The following is a 25,839-nucleotide window of genomic DNA, read 5'->3' on the forward strand; positions in this document are numbered from 1 at the left end:
GTACAAACTTACCTGAACCCTAATCCCTAAAGCAAACAGCCGTGACCTACATTTTTATTTAGCGATTTGGCAAGACTAATTACTGTATGATGAGAATTACTAGAAAGAAGTGGAAGGGAGGTGAATTACAAGAGCAGTTTCTCCTTGCCTCCCGGGAAACAGAATAAAAACCTTGAAAGATGAGAGGCAAGGAGAGAACTTATTGTTCATTCGCCTATGGTCAGGCGGAGATTTTGATTCAGTAAACACAGGCCTGGGGGTCTTGTGTTGTGTGAGATGAGACATGACCAAATGACAGGAAAATTAGCATGTGCCCTGGCAGCCTCTCCCAGTCACTAGCTGCCAGAAAGCACATTCACAGACAGAAGCGTGGACGTGACCGAGCTGCTCAGATGCTGCTCTGTCTCCTTGTGTTTCAGGGGCAAGGGACTGCTCAGGCATCCCCACCACCTTGCTCCAGTGGCTGGATCCTCTTCGTGCAGGTGACAGGACGTGTCCTCAAACACACCTCCCACCACACCTCCCAGCCCACCCCCACCAGGCAGCTTCCCTCACCATCACTCATCAGAGTCAGGACTGCTCCAAGGGAACAGGAAGTACTCAAGTTCAAGAGCCAAGATTCACTTTAGAACAATCAAAACAACACTTCCGTCTTCAGTTACAATGGACTAAGCAAACATGCTCTGGGTGTTCATTCGTTAATTAGCACGGAACAGAAACCTCCTGCAACTTCTCTGTTACATAAGGTGACATTTTCAAAGCAGGTGCCAATCTCTCTGCTGTGCCCTGTACCTGCAAGTCAAGATCTGCAGGGCTTGGTTAGGGCTCCGTAACCAGGGGCTTCCTGGGCAGCCTGTGCCTCCCCAGTGACTGAAGTTAACCTTGCATTTGTGCTTTGCCACAACAATAATGTCTGCTCAAACTCTGGTGCTGGTAAGAGTGACCACTGGGTGCTGGCACAGCCCTGAGAGTGTCCTAGGCACCTGCTGGCCTCACCCCAGTCCTGGCCCTGCTCAGAGTCCAGCCCCTAGGGTAGTTGTTCTGAGCCCTGGCCTTGAGCCAGCCTGTCTGAATTCCAATCCCAGTTACCACTCACTAGCTAGGTAACCTGAGGCAAGGCCCTTGATCACTCTGTTCCTCAGTTTCTTTTTTTAATTTTTTTTCTTTTTTTTATTGATTTGAGAGAGAGAGAGAAACATTGATGAGAACATTGATTGGCTGCCTCCTGCGTGCCCCCCACTGGGAATCAGGGCCACAGCCTGGGCTTGTGCCCTGACTGGGAATCCAACTATCGACCTCTTGGTGCATGGGTCAACGCTCAACCACTGAGCCACACCGGCTGGGCTGTTGCTCAGTTTCTTAACATTTTTAAATGGAAACAATATTATTATTGGCCTCATAGGACTGCAGGGAATGAATTAATAAATACATTAATATATGTTTCAGTACTTAAAACGTAACGTGTGCTTGGTCCAGAGTGAGAAATTGATACCCATGAACTATTACTACACCTCTTAGATACAGTTGTAGATCTTGCTTCAAAGTGTGTTAGAAAAGGTGCTAACGAGTAAACGTACCTTAAATTAAGTGCTGGTATAACTTCAATGCCACTTATTTAAAATGATTTAATAACAGCAACAAAATGTCCAAATTACAAAACATGATTAAAGAACTAAAATGTTATCACTTCCAGCATGAAGGAGCACCAACCACGCCAATCGTGTGTTGCCCACTAGGGCTTTTGCGAGAAACTTTCTCAGGAAGCAGAAGAGAAAAATCGCGTTATTTGTAACTCATTGCCTGTAAACACTTGTTTCTAAGGCTTGAGGGAACTTGAAACAAGTCTTTTCTTTCGAGCTATCTCTCGGCCAATTCATTCGTTATCTTCATTCTTAGCCAAATATTTTCACATGGAGAATCCACAAGTTAAAGTTAAAGCTGACCTGGTTCAAATGATCAAAAATTCCGAATTAATAAAGTGAGAACAAAAGAGGCAGACCATATCTGGGGTATGTCCTTCAATGCTACTTCCTTCCGAACCCTAAAAATACAGAGCACCGTCCAAACTCAAGAGACGATCATAACACAGGCCCAAACAAATCGTGTCCTATTATTTTGTCAGTATCAAATCTGAGGTCGAATTAGTGTTCGAGAATCACCTGGGCAGAAAGAAGGTCCGAGAAGCACAATGATGATAATTCTTGAGAAATCTCCAAAGTGGCGGTCACAGCACGGACACTTCCAAGATGACCTAGCAAGTGAAATTCCCTTTCATTTGGACTCCATTAGTCGTGCTCATGCAATTGCCATATAACTGACATGCGAGTGAATCCGTGTGCGACTCGTGGGCACTTCCTGAGGCATACCCAAGGTCAGGGCAAACCCAAGTCCTTCAGAGTATTTTATCGGCGAAAGCCAGGGCCCCCACTTACCAGGCAAGGTTCTAAGTAAAGGCTTTACCTGAACCATCTCCCTTACCTCCCGTAAGAGCCCAGTGGGAGGTGCTGTCACTATTATCATCATCTCGCTTTGCAAAGGAGGAAACTGAGGAATGGAGTGGTGAAATGACGTTCCCAAGGTCATTGAGCCTGAGTATAGCTCGATTCATACCCGAAGAGTCTGAATCCAATGCCTACTGCCTCAAATTAGTACCTGGCTTCCAAAACCTGTTCTCGGCAAGGCAAACTGAGAGGGATGCTTAGAAAGAGCACAAGTCAGCAGCACCACGCCAGCTCTTAGGAGAGACTGTGTACTTGGTTTGACAAGACATGGGGTCACACTAGATCAGTTTCCTGACCCTAAGTCTTTCATTTGGAGCAAAACCCTGTCAACGTAACCAGAAGCAAGCTCAGATGAATCAGAGCTGGAGGCCTACAGACCTTAGTTTTAGGTCCTACCTTAAAAGGGGGGGAAATGAGGGAATGACAGGGTGGCCCGTGGGGAGATGAGAACAAAAGGGACATGAAGTGTGGACACCACGTTCACAGTTAGGATTCCACAGCATCTTATCTCTATGTCCTTGTCTCCCTCAATCTCCCCTCCAGGAAAGCACAAGCCATCATGTTCATTTGACCACAAAGTCCCTTAGAAGGGAGGGACAGAGCTCCCTGTGTGTCCTCTTGCTGGGACCTGGGTCATCAGTAAAATACCAAGGGACTCTCCCATAGAATGTAGGGTGGTTTTTATTTTAATTTCCTTAAACATTTTTTGTTGCCTTTTTAGTATTGCCTTTTAACCAAATAAAAGCATATCCAATGTCAAGAATCAGTAAACAATAAATGTATAATTCACATTAGTGGAAACTTTAAAAGTCCCTTTTTGAAGGAGATTTATTCCAGAATCTATCGTAGGTTTGGGACTCCTCCCTCCCCAGCTCTCTATGACGTTTCTCATACTCTTTTTTCTAACACCTTTCCTCTTGCACACCACCAAGGACACACAGTGTGATGGAGATGCTGGGGGGAAGGAAGGGACGAATACAAGGCCCTAGAGAGAATGCAGGACACACGGAGATGAATTATAAAACTTTATTGGCTTGTTAAAAAAATGAATGAATTCAGCAAGTACATTTATGATCTATCCACATGTTAAAACAGCACTTTAAAAAAATGGTTATCCACTATTTACAAGAAATGTGAAAAAGTGACTTTTAAACCTGGAACATTATGAGGAAAAACAGGGCACGAGGCTGACTCGCAGGCTACCTAAGGATTACAGCAAATGGAACCCAGTGTACAATGGGCGACACGCAAGCATCTGTCTTTCTCTGGAATCTCCTACTATCTTTTCTTTTTTTCCTTGCCAACTTTATTGGGGCATAATTGAGGAATAAAATTGTAAGATATTTAAAGAATACAACATGATGATTTGACATACATATACATTGTGAATAGAATCTCTTGCTATTTTATATTTGTTTCTGCCTCTTTCATAAATTGACTGTCCTAAAAGTGGGGAAAACCTCTGTGCTTTTTTTTACTTATCATGCTTTTTCTTTCTTTCTTTTTTTTCATGACAACTCAGACTCCAGACACAGCCAACAACAACCTGTCTTGGGTGCTCACCAATGACCATCCCAAGGCTCCGTTGCAACATTAGCCTGAATTAGACTCAGAGGGATCCCACTGGCAAAATCAAGATGACGGGGAGGCTCCCTGGGCCTGGAGAGCAAAACAAGGAAATGGACTGACCTGAGTGGAAAGCTGCCTTCTGTGACAGCTGTTTTATGTCACTTTCCAGGTTGTGAGTCCTGTGAACCTAATTCATTGTGGCAGCACCCCACACAAAGTGGCATTCCTGCCCTGTCCGGAAGAGTTCTTAACCTTCCCACGTGCCCTTAATGAGCCTGACCCGGTCCTCAGGTGCTGCAGGTGTGTGGACACAGAAGCACTGGCTTCCAAGGATGCCTGCTTCTGTCCTAGCGTCCTTGGAGGTGAGTCCGCTGCCCGGCACCACCCCGGGGGCTCCACTGACCTCCACGCGACCGGAATGGCACCGCCCGCCGGGCTGAGAAGACCCTGGACTACACGCATCGCCCCTCTCCGGTTGCCCTCCCTTGTCCCTGGAATCTGGACAGAACGAGATGAAATGAGCTTCTACTGTTGTGCAGAAAATTAGATGGGAGCCAAGGAGGAGTCCTAGAGAACAGGCATCGGAAGGGAGGATAAGCCATCCATTCTCTGATGCAATGAGGAGAGTTCGCTCAGGGCCCCTTGAGGGCTTTGATTCCATTTCATGGTGAAGAAAAAAGTATGTGGAAAGCAACCAATAAAGCAAATAAAAATAATCTCTCAGTCTGTCATGGAGTCAAGTGAGAATGCTAGACAGAGAGAAGGAGAGCCGGAGAAGGGGAGAGGGAAGGAGGGAGAGGCAGAGAGAGTGCCGGGGGTTTTAAGCAGAGAGAGAACAGGAAGAGGGGCGAGCAAGCAGGAGCACCTCCGTCATGCTGAGCCTCACACCTGGCAGTGAACTGAATTCGTGCCTTGAACTCCTTGAGCTGTTTGCTCCTCAAACTGTTGAAAAATGGCAGCTCGGCCTGTCCGAGGAGGAGTGGCCAGCCCTCAGCACCGGGGTGTGACTCGGGTCCCGTGCAGAGCGGAGTCCGAAGCACACTTGTGTGTCTGTGCGGTGGGCGGGTCTGGGATCATCTGAGTCTCTTCTTTACGCCTTACTTTTGGAAAGAGCATTCAATCGGTCAAAAATGAAAGCGGTCCCTGCTGGAGAACAGGGATGCCAACCCCTGAACTGTCTTTAAAGTGTGTGGGGACGGCTTCTTCCTGCTGAGATGGGGGCCTTCGCCTTGCTGGCTGCAGACTGCTGCCTCCTGTGATGACTCCTAGTCCATCTCAGCTCCTTGGAGGGGCTGGTGGGGCCAAGACACAGGGCCTGAACCATGACTGCCGAGAAGGACACAGCTGTTCTCCGTTTATCAATGGCCCCATATCGGTACCTTAAGGACGCTCGTGGAAGGGGGCCGCGCCCTTTCCCCTGAACCCGGCTGCACCGGAGGCCAGGCAGCTCGGAGACTGGGCAAGGAGCCGAGCAGACAAAGCCGGGAAGGACTCACTGGGCTGCCTCTGGCCACATGGTCTGGGGCCAGCCAGGGAGGAAGGTCAAACACCACTGCAGGAGAGTCCCCAGCAGGGAGAGAGAGCCGGGCCCCAGCGGCCAAAGGGAGAGCCCCAGAGGTGCCGCCCGCAGACCCCTGGGGTGATTCGGCGGCCGAGCCGCAGTGGCCCTGCTGGGAAGCGCGTTTGCAAAGGGAAGGCAGCAAGAAGCCGCGCGGGAACGAGGATCCTGCTTTAAGACAAAAGTAACACACTGGCAGCCCACAGACATGTTTTGTTGGCCTACATAACGTTTTAAAAATAACTGAGTCAACTTTTTAAAAATAGGAACATTTCCCACAAGAGTCCAGGTTTCAAGTTCCTCTTAGAGAGTCAGAAGATTTGGAATCCTGGGTCCACATTCCGGGAGGCAGGAAGGGCCACCAGGGCACAGGGCGCCCGCAGGGGACCCGCCTGGCACTGAAATGCCAGCTCCTTGCTGGCGGGCGACAGACTGCATTTCAGCAAAAATGCTGCCTGCCTTTTTCTAATGTTGCAGAAATACATTAGGATCCCGAAAAAGATTTCTTATAGAGGACATGAAAAGCAAAAGGATGAAAGGGGTTAGTCTAGAGTATAGACAGGAGGAGCTATGTGTCTGATTGTGGTCTTCAGGGATTTAAAAAAAATGAAAAGCAAAGAACTCAAGAGCCATCTGACACAATTTTCTAATAGCCTGCTTCGTTCCCTAGGAGATGTCAGCTGTGGTCTGATAAAGTAAATTGACTTATCTGTCCACTTCTCTCCATTTAAAAACAAAAATCTACCCTGTCATCCTTCTAGCTGTTGAGTACAAATATCCTTTTTTTTTTTTTCTTTTGGGTCTGGGAAACTTTAAAAATAGGCCTTAAACAATTCATCGCCTTTTTATAGCTCTATGGAATAATATAAAAGCTTTTAAAAAAGAAAAGAAATGCACCGAATGGCCGATATTTAAGAACCTGAGCCGTCCTGACAGCCCCTGCTTGGTTTCCAGTTTGAATTTCCTTTTTCTTTCAGGGTTCAGGATTTCTGCAATTAGCTGGCCTCTCTGTAAATCCACACCTTTGGGAAAGATCAGAATCTCAGTCGTGACAGGAACTGTCACTTAGCAGCAAGCCAGAAAATGGAAAGTCAGGAACATTCAGACCTCCCCACACCACGGGCCAGCTGCCCTCACACTCAAATGTCCTTCTGGAAAAAAACTTTTGAAAACGAGGAGTCTGTTTACGCTTTGGAGAAACTGCCCCTCCCAGGCCTGGCGTGGAGCAGCCAGGTCCAATGCTGTAACCCACAGGGCTCTGTGACACGTCCGCATCAGGAAATGCCCTAGTTAGTGGCTAACGTAAAAGATGGAGCATAAAATATCCATCATGGATAATCTTTTTATATCAAGTGGTGCCTGCATGGATCCTGGTATATTAAGATGAAAGCCTTGGTTACACAGGATTCAAAACATTTCCAAACATGTTAGACCAGTTAAAAATCTACGCATCCTTAAAGCTGAACTGCAAAACTGTGTAACTGTTTCAAAAAAAAAAAAATTCTCTTTGAAAAAGGTCATTAAGTTTCCAATTCAGCTGTGGCATCTATGCACATCTTTCTTTGTTTGTTTGTTTACTTTCACTTTTTTTTGTATTTGTTGTGCAGCATAGTGGTTAGAGAATCATATACTTTACAAAGCGCTCCCCTGATATATCCAGTACCCACCCGACACCATAGTTACGGCAATATTATTAACTATATTCCCTGTGCTGTACAGAGCTGATTGTGTTTTCAATGGACATGTTCCGGGCCTGGCTCTGAAGTCCCTTTAACAAGAAAGGTGTGAGGTGAGGTGGGCTGGGGCAGCCAACCTGGCTTCTGACGGAGACCCTGCCTGGCGCACGCTGAGCTGAGCGTACCAAGGTCACGGCCATGGCCAAGCGGTGACACGGAGGTCCACGGTAAGACTCAGGCAGGGACACAGGGTTCTGGAGCTGTAAGGCCGCCCTCCCAGCAATGCAGCTGGACAAGATAAAGCACATATTCATTAGCGACCTGCCACCTCTGGACTGCTGGGGTCGGGAAGAGCCGACCTGCCCGTGGAAAGCCAGCAGCCGTGCCGCAGGTCGTCGGGAGACTACCCTGTGTCCAGCATCGGCTCCTGCTCCCAGCAGGCCAGCCATTCTGCTCACAGGCCTTTCAGAGAAGAAAAGCCGCGGTTCTGTGATGGGAACAGTGTGGGATGCTGCGGCCTTATCACTCGACAAACTTCTAAAAAGCAGGTGGGTCGCAGAGGGCAAATGAAAGGACATATGCATATATGTCACTCCTTTAGTTATTCAGAGGCTGACTGTGCCTAACCTACCTGCACAGCCCCGACCGAACAGCTTCTTTTACTTATTGTTTGCCTTTAAGAAAAATCATCAAGGAAACTTGAAATCATTAGCGTGGATTGCCTGGCTCCGGACTTTTATCATCAGTGAAAGAAAGAACCTCACGTGACATCACCACGTCCCCACTGCGATGCTGTATATGCTCTTTTAGCCGCCGCGGCGTAGATGGAAAAAGGAAACGTTCTCAGTTCAGCACTGATTAAACAACGACAGAAGACGATGCTGAAACACGTGTTACGTGGAGGTTACAGTTTAGTGTGCACTTACTTCCACCTGTCTCTACATGTAGATGTGTTTTAACTTTGTAGTTCATCTTTAATAAACAGAAACAATAGCATCAGATACATTTCCAGTATGGTCAAACAGCACATCTTTCAGAAGAGAAGCACAAGCCAGTGGAATTTCGTGTCAATTCCATATTTGAACGATTGTAGGAACAAAAGAGAAGCATTAATTTAAGGTGTTTTCTTGCGTCTCCGCGGAGCTGCCTGGGAGCTGCCTCAGCACTGGTGTTCCCCATCACAGCGCACGGTCTGCAGGCTTCATGCGGAGCCTCCTGCGAACACCGCCCACCTCTACCAGAAAACCCCAGGTAAGCAGACTTCCCGGGAGGAGCCAATGCCAGTCCCAAGAGTCCAGCTTACAAGGCAGCATCAACCAACAAGCACCACAGCCCCTTTCTCTGTCTTTTCCTTTATTTCAGCTACCCATCCAGTGGAATCTTATGAAACAAAACAAAACCTAAAAGAAACACAAAATAAAACATAAGTCATGCTCAAAAGGAAAATCAACGGAAATTAACATACAAGTACAATCACTTTTAAAAGAACATAAATAAACATCAAAATTAAGACACAACATGGAATATGCTTTAAAACATAAAGGAATATATAATAACAGAACAGAAATTGGGAGAAAAATGTGCATCTCGTTATTGAGAAACTTTGTTTTAAACTCGACACCGATTTTACATGGCACACGAAACATGGGAAAGAAACGTAAAGAATTTCTGCACACAGCTCTACCCACAATCGTATCCATTATTAACTTCTTAATTTAAGTAGGAGAAATTTGTGAACAATATAGATGACCCCTGAAGAATTTTCATGTATAGGGGCAAAAAATAAAACTCGACAACAAATATCTACCATAATCCTAATTCTTTTTCCCTGCTTAATTTTACCAAGTTATTTCTAAAATAACTGATAAATTACTCAGCAACCAAAGCAGAGGACTGGCTGGATTTAACTGACAAAATACTGGACCACACAAGATTTAGATTCTTCCTTCAGAAATCCTAATATTATGTAATTAATTATTTGTTTAAATGGAATCAAGCACCCAGCATATATATGACACATAGATATACAGAGATGTGACATCTATTATATCACATATGATATATAACATATAACATGTAGTATATTGTATATATATATATTTTATGTGTATTATATATGACATATCATTTATGTATATATTACATATAATAGATATAAAACATATAATATTTAATATTAATTAATTCTGCAAACATTTACTGAGTACAGACCAAATCGTAGACACTGTAATAGATGATACAAAAATGAAGAGAACAGAGTTCCTTGACCTCAAAGACTTCATCGTCCCACAGCTGGAGAAAAGTGAGGAAACAACTTGCACCATAAATAACAGCTAATCGACTTTGTGCCAGGCTCTCTTCTAAGCTCTTTGTCCAAAGCCGCCCATTTAATTTCACACTGACTATAAAATGGGTTCTACTAGTGCTCCCTCTTTACTGGTGTGAAAACTGAGGCCCAGGGAGTAAAGCCCCTTGTGTAAGATCCAATAACGGGCATGTGCTCAGCTTCTGATCCAGGAACTCAGACGCTATGGCCACCCTGCTGTGTCCCTGTGCAGGGAGGACAAAGCCTCTTTAAAGTTGCCCGTGAAAACCCAGCAGGAACAGGGGAGATTCTGTGACATGTAATTCTGTGTGTAATTTGCATGGATCTTCATCAGATTCATAAGTGACAAAATAGATGACGTCGTGGTAGAAACCGCCAAGAAGTTTTCAAGTTCAGATTTGGAAGGCACGTCTAAACACAACCCCTCCAGGCTCTCACTATTCCTCAACCTGGTGTCTGGTCTGCCAAGTGCTGGTGTCATCTGCCTCCAGAGCTGTAATTACCACCACCAATCTGTATCATCATTTACAACAACACGATGGAGCATCATTTCCACAGCACTTCTGCCTCCTGCCCTTCCAAGTCTCAGGAACAAGACTCAGGTCGGACGCCAAACACCGTTTGTGGATTTAAACACCACAAAGCACTGAGGATGTAGGAAGTGCGCAGGGGCGCTGATTAATTTTCCTTCGTAACTCTAAGAGTTCAGCCCCCAGGCATACATAAGCTGCACGAGTTTGGAGGCCACTATGGCACACGGGCAAGCATGCCAAATTAACCAACCAAACCCCTTCATTATTCCACCAGGTTTGAACAGAGTGATTCTCAAATTCCTTCCCACTGAAACAATAAAATTAATATTGGGATGTCAAGTTTGCCAATAAAAACAGGAGAAACTTGGTGACACTGATAGAAGACCAAAAAGATTTGTGACTCAATAAACTAGTTTATGAGCATTTGGCTCAGGAACTCTAAATGTTTACTGATGTCAGAGCGTTTACAGCAGGAACCAGGCCACTCTTCCTTTGCTCGAATCGGACATTTTCCTCCCGATGCGCCTCCAGGCTCTTTAACATTACAATTGGAAAACAGTTTGCTTTGCTAGATGCAAGCTCTTTTAGACGGCCATTCACTCGGGGCACAAGGCATTTGCCCCTATTTAAATGGATGTCAGGTGTTCCTCTTCAACCTCCTTCTGTTTTGCCTTTTGTGATGCATCCTTCTCAAAGAAGCATACCTTAGCTCCATGTGCCCTTGCGATAAGAAACGAAGCCACCATAAAAACACATGCAATATCTTCCTTATGAGGAAAAACCAGCCTGTTACAAAGATAAACAATGTGCAATGTCTGCATTCAAACTGTCACTACCATCCCTCACCTCAAGGAAGGCAAGTCCGCCTCCTCTCAATACCCCTGATATTTACATACTGTTGATACACTAAAGACACACCACCATATATTGAAACACTCGTTTGATTTAAGTATCTGATCCTTTTATTAAGAAATGCATCCCATGTTTCGTATTTCTCAGGGTTTGATAGTAAAATCTAATCAGGGACCCAATCTACTTACCAGGATCTCATGACTTTTGCCCTCCTATAAGGAACTCAAGACAGGGGCCACAGCACAATATGAAACAACAGGTAATTATTTTCTCCTAGTGAGGGGGAAAGTTTTTAGACCACAACAAATGTCTGAACATCTTGTAGGTTTAACAGCCAAACGAGCTGTCTAGCTTCTGAGCCTGAAATATAGATATGTTGACAATGTGACATTCTGAAGCATCTGCAGCATTCCGACGGTACATGGTAGCTATTGTGAGAACAGCTCCTTTATCCAAACCAACCTCAGGACACTGCCTCCACTGCCTACATGGGCCGAGCTCCAGCGGAGCAAGGTTGAAGCAGATGCTGTCTGAGAATGCGAACTGAAGTGGAAAGCAGAGAAGGAACACCTAGATGTGTCCTAAAACTCAGTCTTCGCTATTTGCTGATTTCCCATCTGCTCACTGACCTCTTCCAAAGGGAGGCCTGGGGGCGGGGGTGAAGGTCAGTGAAGCACCATGCTTTCTTTATCACTGGCTTCCGACTCAAGATTTATTTACATTCAAACACGCACACATTTTCCTCCTATTACTCAGAAGCAATCAGCCATAAAATGGCCAGGATCCGCAGTACATTTAAATGAACAGCAACTTATCTAGAGCGAAGAGGAAAACTGCTGAGTCTGAAAGGAAGCGAAGGGAATGGAAGAAAGATGCAGCTGCTATCTGAAAAAGCCAATCTTACCACGTTTATTTGGAGGGTTTAAGCAGAAAACTGCCAACATGGGTGTCTGAGTGGCATGGGGCCTCTTGGGAGCTGGCGTGGTGGTGAAGGTGAGGCAGAGTGGCTCACTTTCAATGGAGAGCAAAGCACATGCTCCTTGAGCCTTCTGAAAATGTGTGCTGGGTGAAATCAAAGACTAGCCACCTGTGTTCCCACGTCAGGTGCCTGCGCGGCAGTGGGTGTGGAAGGTTTTGCTTTCCATCACAGTTAGACTTGAGCTAGGCGCAATTCCGCTTTATTTCGGCACCACTTGTCCTAATTTGACATTTGTGGAACATTTAATATCTGTTGGTTCTCGCACCAACTAGCTATTTCTGCCATGCCTTTTCTATTTTATAGGGGACTCACTCAACCTACATGGCCGATGTGGTATGTCCAAGGTCGCCTGAATGGGGTGAGAGAGCTGAAGTCTAAACTCAGAACTTCTGGATTGCCAGTCCATCTTTTACACCGCTGTCGCCTGCACCTGTAGCAGACATTGCCCCGTGCGTACGTTTAGGTCCTGGGGCTTCCTTCTCTATGCTCATTCCAGAAGTTCCTTAACCAGCCTTCAGACACCCCTTCTGCTTCCTAAGGATGTGCTTTGTCCATTCACCATCTCTTCTCCTAAGATCCCCTTCCACTAAGTGAACGGTCCTTACAGAGGCAGTGACCATTCTTGAAGGTCCAGTGTAAAAGAGGTCTCCTGCGAGTGTTTAGTTCATGGGCCTCTTAACTCCTGTGGCATTCTTTTCCATCCATTCACATGACCTTTCTGAAATTTGTATTTCCTCCCTTTTTACTTCCTGTATCCCAGGTTATAAGCCACAGAAGGGCAGAGAGAGCATGTTTATATGTCTTCTGTGCCCTATGCTGCCTTGCACAATACCAACCTGAATGCATTTTAAGTTTAAGAATAGTCATGTCTAGCCCAGGCCAGTTTGGCTCAGTGGTTAGAGTATCAGCCTGCAGACCAAAGAGTTGCAGGTTTGATTCCAGTCAAGGGCATGTACCTTGGTTGTGGTTCGATCCCCAGCCCTAGTTGGGGTTGATGGGTGGATATGTCTCTCTCACATTGATATTTCTCTCTCCCTTTCTTCTTCCCACTCTGAAAATCAATGGAAAAATGTATTCAGGTGAGGATTAAAAAAAAAGGAATAGTCATGTCTAAACTTTGAGTTCCTGCACAAAACCAGATATTTGCTCAGAAGCATTTTGAAGATTATAATTAGACACACAGCCACCCAATGAGCACTTCCTGAAGCATTTGACCTTACCGGGGTGGGGAAGGTGCCAAACTGAGTCGACTCTAAATCTCATGATGATCAAAAAGACGGTGGTTGGGAGTGGAATGAAGAAAACTGTTGTCCATTTGTTAGCTGGAGATGACAAACTAAAAATAAATGGTTGAGGATGGTCAGCAGGGCTCTGAAAGCTCTGATTTGACTTTGAACAAATGAAGTGTAGTGATGAGCCAAAAATCAAAGCAGGAAACACCAAGTCCTTGGCAAAGATTGAATGTGTAAGGAAAGCCGGAGCTATCGCATAATTAAAATCCAGTGATTCTTAGGAGGACGTGATGGATCAGCAAGGCCTGATGACAGGTGTCCCAGGTTCAACCACTACCATGTTGGGGATGTTGGGGACTACACATAGGATCCGAAAACTGAGGCCACCACCTCTTTCTCTGGAGTCACCCACAAATGCTATAAATAGAGTAAAAAAAATCATGGAGTTTATGGTTTGAAGGGCATTAAGATACTCAAAGGCTTTCACAACGACCACACTGAGATACCCAAGTCAATCTACTGTTCTCCTGTGGGTGTGTCTAGCTTCTGGCTTACTTCAACAAACATATATTGCAAAATCTGTAGGGTAGCTCTTTGGAGCATGAAATTGTATCTTCTTCAAGACATTGTTTCACAATTCTCGGACCAGAGAGGCTTACCAGTGACTCAACATTCAGTACACATAAGCATGGCTTTATATACTTCATTATTGAAGAGCATGTTCTTTTTTTTTTTTTATCCTCACCCAAGAACATTTTTCCATTTTTTGTTCAGATAGAGTGGGAGGGAGAGAGAGAAAGAGAGAGAGAGAAACATCGACGTGAAAGGGACATATTGAGTGGCTGCCTCCTGCAGGACCAACCAGGGCCGGGGACAAACTGCAACCGAGGTACATGCCCTTAGCGGGAACTGAACCCGGGTCTCTCCGGACCGCAGGCCAATGCTCTAACCGCTGAGCCAAACCGGCCAGGGCTGAAGAGCATGTTCTTATTGCTGCCAATGATTTGTGTCTAGATTTGTCTTTGCCAAAATACTCTAGCCAGTGATTCTTCTGGAGCTGGAATACTAGAACCTCCAGGGTCCAAATGGGGAACAAATGACATAAAGCCTACTGCTCAATTCACCTATAAATACATAAAGCTTGTAAGAACCTCAAACATACATAGTGGAAGTTGCTTCGCTCTGCTCAACTGTGGCTGACACCATGGTGCACAGACCAAAATGGATCTGGCAATACAGTTCTAGAAAAGTTAATAATGCATTAAACAAGCAACAGAAAACAAATGGACAAGAGTCAGCCAGGGCCTATCTACTGATAATGATGGTGATAATGTTGATGAAGATCATGATGACGATGATGATGATGAAGATGAAAAAGATGATGAAGATGAAGAGGAAGATGATGATGAAGATGAAAGCAGGAGACAGAAGGAGGAAGAGCAGGAGAAGGAGGATTTAAAGAAAAAATAGTTGCTGTTGAGACATTTGGAAGACATCAAGCATGTAAAAAAGAAGTGACAATTATTGAAGAGTGAAAATCTCGATAACAGGGCCTCAGAGCAGGACTACACGTTCAGGTCCAAGTTGTAGATGATCCTAAGAGGAAGAGAGTTGGTAAAAATAAAATTTTTCCTGGACCACTATTATTTCCATCAGGCACTCCAAGCAATACTTAAGAAATAGAGTTAGAAGATCATTGACATTTCGGATACTCGCTAGGAAAAAGCAACAATCAGGGCAGGCTTTAGTGTGCACAGTGTCCCTGCCTATTGTTGCAAAGCCCAGAAGTCAGATCTACTAATGGTTCCAATTACGTAGAGAAAGGGTCAAAGAAATTACCTTCGCTTGAACAGAAGTACCTTATAAATCTCATCTCCATTTATATGACCTAAGTGCCCAAGATAATGAAACCTTAGCTAAGCACCAAGTATTCCAGAATGCAAAACAAAGATAGGTGGGTTGATAATCCCCATGAACTGACTATAATAAAAAGGAGTTGCCCAAGAGCAGTAATAAAAAGTAAGGCGTTGCCCTTGCTGGAGTTGCTCAGTGGTTAGAGCGTCAGCCTGTGCACCGAGGGGTTTCAGGTTTCATTCCCAGTAAAGGGCAAGTACTTGGGTTGTAGGTCCAGTCTCCACCCCTGTCCAGGTGCATGCAGGAGGCAACCAATCAATGTGTCTCTCTCACATCAATGTTTCTCTCTCTCTCTCCCTCCCTCCCTCCTCTCCACCACTCTCTCTAAAACATCAATGCAAAAACTATCCATATGCTCGAGTGAGAATTAACAACAGCAACAAAAATCAAGGCCTTTGTTCCATCTGGCAGTGGACTCCTTGAAGATACGCTGCCACCCTATGATCTGACATGGGAAACTGCCAAAGTCCACATTCTGAGGATTTCAGCTCTGGTTTTTCAAGGAGTTTAGTTAATGTGGTCACTGCCCAGCCCTGTGATGGTTTCTCCTCATCTCTGGCCTCCTCCTCGTCACTGCCCAGTGCCCACAAGCAATAACATTGTGGCCCGCTGTCCAGGGTCCTGCTTCCAGACCAAAATGGGGCCACAGATCTGTTTCCATGGCTGCTGAAGACACACACAGGGAGCTGCCCGGCTTCAAACATACAGTAAGTCCTCACTTAACTCCATTAACAGGGTCTTGGAAGCTGTGACTTTAATGAAAACAACATATAATAAAACCAATTTTACCATAGTTAGGTGATATAAATAAGAGTTAAGTTTCTATGGCACATTTCTGGTCATAAAGATATCACCAAACTTCTAAATCAAGACCCAAAACACTTCTAATATTAAACACTGAAATAAGTGTGAGCTATATGTACATGTAAGAAAGATTAATGAAACAAGTAAGATAATGATTTTCCAACCTGCTTACTCCACGTAAGGGTCAAGGGTGGCCAGACAGTGGCCCCAGCTGGGAATTGATTTTTTTTCTCATCAATGTTATGACAAAATGATGTTGAACGAAAGGATGTTATTCAAAGACCTGCTTTACATTTTTGTGCTCAGCCTTTTATCCAAAGAAGTGAATGAGCCCACACACTCAAAGACAGCCAAAAATCACGAGGCAGAAAGGAGGTCCTTCACCCGAACACCCTTTCTCTGGTGCCTTTTCCCCAGGACAACCATTCACAGAAGGAATTCCATCACCTCAGAAGTTACCTCTCCGCCCTGGCCGGTTTGGCTCGGCGGTTAGAACCGGTTCCCGCTAAAGGCATGTACCTTGGCTGCAGTTTGTCCCCGGCCCTGGTTGGGTCGTGTGGGTGGCGGCCACCCGATGTGTCCCTTTCACATCGATGTTTCTCTCTCTCTCTTCCTCTCTCTCTCCTTCCCACTCTATCTGAATAAAAAAATGGAAAAATGTCCTTGGGTGAGGATTAAAAAAAAAAGAAGTTACCTCTCCAGAACAAGAATTAAAAAGTGCCTCTCCTCCACAGAATCTGAGAAGTGATGGAAATGTGGCTTGAAATGGTGGTTCATTCTGCCCTTGGTCGGTCTACCTGGAACATTCCCTGATGCTGCTCTGTAAAACAGAATTTAAAGCCCCAGATGGGACTTTGATTTAAAGTCCCAGATCAGACCCTGCAGAAGAGTATCTAACTCAAACCGCAGTGAGCAGCCCTTACCCTACCAAAGCTTGTAAGGGCATACCCCCACATTGCTTAAACAGTCTGGAAGAGTAACCACCCACCCACACCACCAAGAACAGAATCTGCTCTTCAAAAGGGTGCCGACACCCAGCGGAGCCCTCAGGATTCCGGCGCCTGCTCCTTAGCGGAGCAGGTGGCCCATTTCGAAACGCCTTCCACGAAACGAAGAGCCCACTCCAATCTCAGCAGGAAACTTGAAAAGTGCAGAGTTGACTTCAGGGTCCCAGCCTTATATGCCTTCAGACTGAGGTTGCTGACAGAACCCCCAACTTGATTTAAATTAACCCCACAGTTCTAGAAGCCTCTGCTGTTAATGACCTTTTTTATTTTGCTCAAAGAACTCATTTTGGAAAAAGCCTGTGCCGCTACGCCATCCCACCTCACCATCCTCACTGACACCTCAACAACGTCTCAGGGCAGCTGAATGTGCGCCAGCCTCAGTGGTGTACACGGCAAAACCTCTTTCTGAAAGACGAGGACGATTCTCTCTACTCCTTGGTTACTTCATGTTGGAACACAGCAAGCCCCTTCACAATTCTTTGGTTCTAGTACAATTTATGCATGGGGAAAACTCTAGATTTTAAAAAGCATGCCTTTCATGTATACACACACACACACTTTTCTTTTTAAATAAAGTGTGGCAAATATGGCATATCAAATATAACAGCTTCATTAAGAAATATCACGGCCATGCCAAGAATCAACCAGGACCAAGACACTGAGCAAACAATGCGTTCTAGATATTCTTTAAATGAAAATTTAATGTAGGAAAACATCTGAAATTCCTTTAAGACGTGCTTTCTAAAACTTATAGCAAGTTCTTTGCTACATCAACATGATTAAAAAGGATAGGCTAATCCGGCTGGTGTGGCTCAGTGGTTGAGCATCGACCCATGCATCAAGAGGTCACCAGTTCGATTCCCAGTCAGGGAACATGCCCAAGTTGTGGGCTCGATCCCCAATGGGGGGTCGGAGGTGGCCAATCAATGTTCTCTCTCATCAATGTTTCTATCTCTCCCTCTCACTTCCTCTCTCTAAAATCAATAAAGAAAAAAAAATTTTTAAAGACAAAAAAAGGAAAGGTTATTTACCTAGTAACCCTACACCATTCTTAGTTCATCTTTTATGTAAGCACAGAGGCATCCAAAGACATGATGGACATTTGCATTGCCTTATGTGAGAGCAGGAAGGAATTGTAAATGTCACATAGATAAAAGGACAGAGTATAATTACACGTGTATAGCAGGATGACTAGATTATAAATTAGTTTTTCTTTCATTCTTCATAATGATGGCCATTTACCACCCGTTGTTTAACTATACGAGATCCTAGAACTTTACGTACAGCTAGCATTGGAATTAGAATTTTAATAAGTACAGTCACCCCACATATTTATCTTCCTTGACAGTTGTGTGCTAAAGCATTCATTTCCATGGTGATGCCTGATGGCTGGCTGGTTAGACAGCAAAAGCAGCCTTTAGCCAGACACTTGAGTTTGGATCCTGCCATTGGCCCTCCTGAACTATGTAACCCTGGCCAAGTCAGGGGACCTCTCTGAAACTGTTAGCCAACTCTAAAATAGAAATGAATGAAATCTGACATATTGTGGTGGCTAGAATTAACATGAGTACTTAATTCTGCCCATGCTAGTTACAGGATCCTCAGCTCAGGGTAGTTGCTAGCATTGTGTCTATTAATTAGACAAAATGCCAAAACTTAGAAATTCCAAAATGTCCTGTTGATTTTAGTGCATATTATTTGATAGCTACTGACTTTTTACGGGTTTTTTGTTTTGTTTTGTTTTGTTTACTTGAGAGAGAGAGGAGGGGAGAGCAAGAGAGAGAGAGAGAAATATTGATGGGAGAAAACATCAACTAGCTCCCTCCTGCTTGCCCCTCACTGGGGATCAGCCCACAACCTGGACATGTGCCCTGACTGGGAATTGAACCTACGCCCTCTTGGTGCATAGGTCAACGCTCAACCACTGAGCCACACCAGCCAGGACCAAACTGTCCTATTGATTTTAAAAATACAGTTGCAAAGATCCCCCTCATTGAAGATAGTTCTATGTTTTACCAAATATGTGCGATTTACCAAATAAAAAAATGTTCAGAACAATCAACTGTGTCCCATAAATAAAACAGAACCTGAATGCACCTTCCTTGAGCCCCGCTAGGACTCTGCTGTGAAGGTGCAGTGACTTTGAACCAGCAGCGATGGGAGACTTGGAGCTCACGAGGTGGACTATACCTTCACAAACGCTTGCCTGGGTCTAGGCTGTGTAAACAAGTGTCTTTCTCTTTCGTCTCCCAGTTTTTAAACTTCTTGTTTTGTTTTCTGGACCACCCAAGTGTCTCTCTTGGGGGACAGCTCTCAATCTTCTCCTCTCCCCTCATTGGTCTCATTTCCTCCATGTGTGGGTCCTCCTCCCATTTCCAGCCTCTGTTTTCTCCTATAGACTCAGAAGAACTGAGCTATATGTTGACATCATTTCTTTTATTTATCAAGGAGAAGCTGTGTTCTAGATTGAGATATGATAGGCTTTCCTCTTTAAAAACATAATTTGAGTTGCTGTGTTTATTTGTTTATTACTCTGTTTTAATACAACTGGGCACAAAGGGCCTTGAAGCTTAGTGCCAATCAGAAATGAAGAGACGCCATTTCTGAAAATACCATTAAATAATGTAAGCAAGAGAAATATGGAAATTTATAAAAATCTGGTTTCCAGCCCTGGCCAGTGTGGTTCAGTGGTTAGAAAGTCAGCCCTCAGACCAAAGGATCATGGGTTCGATTCCCAGTCAAAGGCACGTACCTGGGTTTCAGGTTCAATCCCTGGCCCCAGTTGGGGTGCATGTAGGAGGCAACCAGTTGATATGTATCTCTCACATTGACGTTTCTCTCTGTGCCTAGCTCCCCCTACATCCCTCCTTTCTGTGCTCTAAGGAAATCTGTAGAAAAAAACTGTCCTTGGGTGAGAATTAACACCAACCCCCACAAAAAAATCTGGTTCCCATACATTGTTTCAAGTATATATGAGTCATAGTTCACACACCTCTTTTGGAAGGTGACTATCATTTATTCATTGTGAAGTGAAAAGAAAGTTCATGCTCCCATTTTACAGATGAAAACATAAATGCAGAAGGGGGCTAAGTGATCATATTTTGTTCAACATAAGTACATGTTTCACTCATCAATCACACAGTAATAACCTCCCTTCATGACGACAGGGCACCAAAATGTAAAAAAAAAAAAATCCATTATTTTGTGTAATCCAGCACAGAACTCTAAGACAAAAAATTCTCAAGCTTCCTTTCCAAATCAAAGCCCTCTTTTATCCACCAAGAAATAAATGCTTCAAGAACCAAGGGGACTTGAAGGTAGACGAACCCTTGCTCCACCAACCACTGGGTGCGGCTGGGATGCTCTCGTGCCACGCGCCAGAACACTCATGCCTTGGAGCTGCCCAAATTTCCAGGCACAGTCATGGGCAGTGAGCGCCAACCCTGCCTCCGGTCATCTCAGCAGCCACTGCACATGATTGCCTTTAACTGCATTTTCAATCAGGCCTAAACAGATTCTTTTTCAGGCGCTATGAAGTAAAAAGTACCAGAAAAGAACTTTGCACAAAAATTCCATCTTCACATTCCTGGAAAAGTGTGGCCCAAAGTGAGAGTGAGAAGCCCTGGGGATGCTGAGGAGGGCTGTGTGGAACCACACCTGCCAGGCCCTCAGGTGCCCCATGCCCTCTTTTACCACGCTCAGCAGGTAAGATGTCTTTTGATGCCAAAAGAACAGTCACTGGCTGGTGGATTCACTTGGACTCTGAAGTTTGGCCAGTGCTGGGGATTTCACACCCATGGTGGAAAATGTCTGAGAACCATTCCATGGCTTCAGCTCCAATTCCACAACCACAACAAAATGTTTGGCGGAAGGATTTTGTCTTTATCCAAAGTTGTAGGACTCTACAGTTCCACAGCTGGGAAATATACACAGATAATTACAAAACCACATCTTGATAGAGTTCCAGCTTGCAGTTGTCCTAGACACCTGAACCAGCTGCCCAGAAGCCAGGGGAGGCCTCTGTCACATGCCCTCTAGATCAGAGTTGCTTCTGAGATGTTAGTTTCCTCCTTTCTAGAATCTTCTGGAAGCAGCTAAATGAACCAAACCCTAACTAAATTTAACTGGCTAATTGCACCTAAATTACAGTCACAAAGCCCCTTCAGAAGATTCAGTCAATTTCTTGAGGGAGAAAGTAAATGTTTTACTATATAATTATAAACTTAATTAACATAAAATAAATTAATTAGGGACTTGGGCTAGTAATGAACACCATGGTTTGACTGTTATTTGCTGTACCTTACAGGGGAAGCTAAACCTGGAGAAAAGGCCTAACTTGTGCTTTAAATCTAATTTCCTCTCCCCTCTCCCCCAAACTGTTAGATTTCTGGTTGATACTCAGTAGCACAACATCTAATATTCTACAGTATTGGAATGGAGACAGTTGACGCTCTAATCTCGGGGGGAGGGGAGGAATACCCCCCTTCTAAACCATGATAGCTACAACAGTTCCTAGCTGGCATTCACTGAAATAGCAGATGATTATCCAAAGCAGTCATTTCTTTGTCCCGGAGTATAATGACCAAATTCACCTAGAGCTGAAATAGTCATCTGCCATAGATCGTTCCACACGGTTTGTTTGCGTGTTGTATTGTTTGTTTTCTGTTTTGTTTTGTTTTGTTTTTTATTCTGAGAAAGAATTCAAAAATGGTATTGGCAAAGAAGGGTGATTTCACAAAAATGACCCAGGTTCCAATCTGTATTGCCTCAACCATTATCTTAAATTGTATCTGACTTAGAAGAGGAAGCTGAGAAATGTACCTCTAAGGACGACCTTGATGGCACAAAGTAGGTTTTTGGTGAATAAAAAGAGTCTTGTTCTGCCCTGGCCAGTTTGGTTCGGCTGTTAGAGCGTCGGCCTGCCGGTTCGGTTCCCGTTAAGGGTCTGTACTTCGATTGCGGTTTGTCCCCGGCCCTGGTTGGTCGTGTGAGTGGCAGCCACTCGATGTGTCCCTTTCATGTCAATGTTTCTCTCTCTCTCCCTCCCTCCCACTCTAGCTGAACAAAAAATGGAAAAATGTCCTCGGGTGAGGATAAAAAATAAATAAAAATAAAAATAAATTAATTAATTAAATTAAATTGTAAACAAAGAGTCTTGTTCTAATGTTCCAAAGTATAAATAACGTCTAGGAACTCTGACCTGCACCTTTCATGTTTGTTCTCCCCCTGGTTGCCGTGAAGATGAAGAATAGCTTCTGTATCTGAGTCACCAGGAGGCAGAAAGACAGTGGTTAACAGTATGGGCTCTGGAGCTAGGAAGTGCCATGACTGTGTAACCTTGGGCAAGTTGCCTCAGTGTCCTCATCTGTGAGATGGAACTAACAATAGTACTTAATTTGGGGCACATAAAACACGTTCACTGAACAGTCGCTATTTCCATTATCTGTAGACTCTAGCTTTCAGTCTTTGTCCCTTTAAAATAGCTAATGTTTTATGTTCACAAGAGTTTAATGCAAATGTTTAATGATACATATCTAATTTGTTGGACACCCTGGTCAACACATGCCCCAAATAGAAAAGACAATTCAGTGCTGAGATTGTCAATTAAACAAACAAAAAAAGTCTCCTTGTTTTAAAGAAGAAATGATCCATGTCGTTACTGAATCAGAGAACTTTGCTCAAGAAAGGAGGGTGGAGACCCTGTAGTCCATGCACTGCGATCTCACCCTCTGGTCTGAGGAGGAAGACACGTTTCCAAGAGCTGGAGTGACTTGCTCAGCAGCCCAGAGCCAGCAAAGGGCAAACTCAGAGCTGGAATGCCACGTCAACCTGGTGAGAACATCTCCCAGACTGGAGCCAGCCAAGGACTGAAATGGAACCAGTTGGTTTTTTTTTGTTTTGTTTTTTAATCCTCACCTGAGGACATTTTTTGTTCAGATAGAGCGGGAGGGAGAGAGAGGAAGAGAGAGAGAGAGAGACATCGATGTGAAGGGACACATCGAGTGGCTGCCACCCACACGACCAACCAGGGCCGGGGACAAACTGCAACCGAGGTACGTGCCCTTAGCGGGAACCGAACCCGGGTCTCTCTGGACCGCAGGCCGACGCTCCAACCGCTGAGCCAAACCAGCCAGGGCTGGAACCAGTTGTTTTTGATACGCAAACAAGCGTCCTGATGGTTCTGGTCTGGGAGTTCTGAATGCATTTCTGCAGATATAATCACATATTTTATTTTACTTTATTTTGTCTTTACCTGAACGTGAAATTGACTTCCACATGGAGGGGAATCACAGTCCCTGTGCTCAGCTATCACAGAATCACCCACGCCTGTTTATGCAGGGGCTGGCAAACGTTTTCTGTGAGGGGCCGAAGAGTAAATATTTTCAACTCTGTGGGACATTCAGTCTGTCACAACTACTCGTTCACTGCTGTACCATGAAAGCAGCCATACATACATAAAGAAATGAGCTGGCAGTGTTCCAATAAAACTTTATTTGTAAAAACAGATGGCAGGTCAGATTTAAGCTATGGGCTATAGTTTGCCAAACTTTGATTAATGCCACCGCTCACCTGATGTTGTCTTTACCTTACTTCCTGTACCCTTCTTCAGCTTAAGCTTCCTCCTTGAATGAGCGTTCATATTGTTTCACTGTTCTTTCCAGGATATGATCAATATGCAGTAGAATGTAATTTATTGTACACAAGAAAGAAGAGCCAGTGTGAATTTATGAAAGTTCTAAATTAAGAAATATGTTTAAAGAAATGCAGTTTTATTACTTTCATATACATACAGGAATTGAAATTAAGCCAATAAAACATTTCCAGCTTGTTTTGGCAAGTAGGGGGTAATTCAGACTTACCCAAAAGAAAAGAAGAACTTAAAATTATATAATTCATCAACTGCTTTCATGAGATTTCTTCTAAAGGGATTACAAAGTTTGTTCCCTCAGATGGTGAAATATGATTCCTACCACTCCTTCTTGTTTCCACTATTAATTGATTTGGTACTTCCTTTGTTCGTAGAAAATGCCCAAATACTCCACCAGGCCAATTCCTCACAAAATTACTCATGTGATCAGCAAGAGTTTTTGAACTTTCAGAAAAGCTAAATAAATTGTAATCACAGATTAATACCATCTTTGCGACAGCGTTACTGCTGCCTTCCAAGGTCTTCTATCTGACCTTTGGCAGACATTGTAAATTGGTTATTAAAATCCATTCACAACCCCCTTTTCCCTATCTCCCTCTATTTTGGAGGGAGAAAAGCCACTGTATTTGATTTCCCAGTCCTTTGAATCTAAGGTAGACATGTGACATAATTATGGCCATTCAGATAGAGCTAGAAGTCCAGGGAGTGGGGTTCTTTCTTCTTGAATTAAAAGGCAAAACCTCATCAGAGGAAGCTGCCTTGCCCTTCTTCCTTCTTACTACTTGGAATGTAGATCTGACATCTGGAGAAAGTGCAGCCACCTTGAGATCACAAGGTCACAAACACAAGGAAGAGGCCTACATGCTAAAACAGCAGAAGAGAACGGCGGAAGGAGTCAGTGCCCCTGTTGGCATCATGAAGTCACCATGAGAGGCTTGGATCCAGGAATTCTTGCTGTGTGAATCAAATGTCTATCTGTTTATGTGGTTGTTTGTTTTGTTTATGGTTGTGGCCAAAGCAATACTAAGTGATTTAGGAGGTTTAGGGCTTACTTCTTCTACTCTGAGGGCGTGGGGGAGGGAGGAGAGGAGAAGGGAGAATGACTCTCAGATAAATAGCTGTAACTCCTACCAAAGAAGAGTAATCAGCTTTCAAGTGACTCTGGCATCTGTGTGGCGCCTGCACCTCTATGCATGGCCCGTGTTACAATGATGTGGGCTGGATGGGGAGCCAGGGCAGAAATGCCCAAGGACAGCCATACTCAGTGCACCAAAGAGCCTTGGGGAGCAGCCAGATGTCCCTCATGCCTCTGAAAGGGTCACAGAAATGACCCTGACAGAGGGGAGGTGCACTCAGTTGCATGAGCAGGGTGATGAAAAAACGTGGGGGGTCCAGGAGAGAACTGAGTAGAGGGAAGACGTAGTGTGCGTAGATAACTCAGTGAGTCAGACACTGAGGAAGAGGTGCTGAGACCAGCCAACCCCTCCGGCCAAATCCCAGAGCTGGGAAGAACCAATAGAACGGACCCCTTTGACATCTGAGGAATGGAGAGTTGGGGAGGTGGTGGCTGCTTCTGCCAAAGCCTCTAGGTAGCAGCTGCCCCACGTGTCCCCAGTTCCCGTGCCCCTAGAGCAGTAAGACAGCGTCACACTTGACCGGAGCCTGACAGCCCAGAGCACTGAGCAAGAACATCCATAAGAGCCGGTGCGCCCAACAGAGGCACAGAAGTGGCCGAGACTATCACTGGGTATGAAGACAGGCTGTTGAGATAAGGGGGACACAGAACAACCTAGGTAGACCTAATGCTTGGGGCCACTGCAAGCCTTAGAATGTCAGCAGTGAAGGCACCCAGGGTAGAGGCCAACCCTGAAGACCAAGGGCCAGCCCGAAGCTGGGGGGGGGGGGGGGGGGGGGCTCCAGCCAGTCCCTTCCCCAGGGGCGGAGGGCAGATAAAGGCTACAGATGTTTTCCAATCCTGGACAAGAGGGGAGTTTTAATATCTTCCCCAAACACAGATTTCACAAGATTGTGCTTCTGTTTACCCATATTCCCTTACTGAGATTTTGTCTTCTAACCAAACACAGTAAGGTCGAAACACTTGGATAAAGGGGAGGTGCCTGTGTACCTGATGAACATGCGGGGAAACAATCCAGGGTACTTAATATTAGATTCAACCTTCCTCCCAGACCTCTGCTGTCCCTGTACCTCCAAAAACTGCCTTTCTCAGACAATACTCTCC

At 44.8% G+C, this 25,839-nt stretch overlaps 1 protein-coding gene across 2 annotated transcripts in view; it reads right to left on the bottom strand.

Moving 5' to 3' along the window:
• NTRK2 (neurotrophic receptor tyrosine kinase 2) overlaps positions 1–25,839 on the bottom strand; it is a 334,115-nt gene that overhangs the window by 183,222 nt on the left and 125,054 nt on the right. Inside the window, exon 14 of one of the 2 annotated variants that reach the window (XM_036261083.1) lies at positions 4,869–8,704. The exons of the other annotated variant lie outside the window; for it this stretch is intronic. Within the exon in view, the coding sequence (XP_036116976.1) occupies positions 8,667–8,704 (38 nt within the window). The 3' untranslated portion in view covers positions 4,869–8,666. Of the gene's footprint in view, positions 1–4,868; positions 8,705–25,839 lie in introns of those variants that run through there. 2 annotated transcript variants of the gene reach the window in all.

This window comes from Molossus molossus, unplaced genomic scaffold (genome assembly GCF_014108415.1).
Source record: "Molossus molossus isolate mMolMol1 unplaced genomic scaffold, mMolMol1.p scaffold_m16_p_14, whole genome shotgun sequence".
Taxonomy (NCBI): domain Eukaryota; kingdom Metazoa; phylum Chordata; class Mammalia; order Chiroptera; family Molossidae; genus Molossus; species Molossus molossus.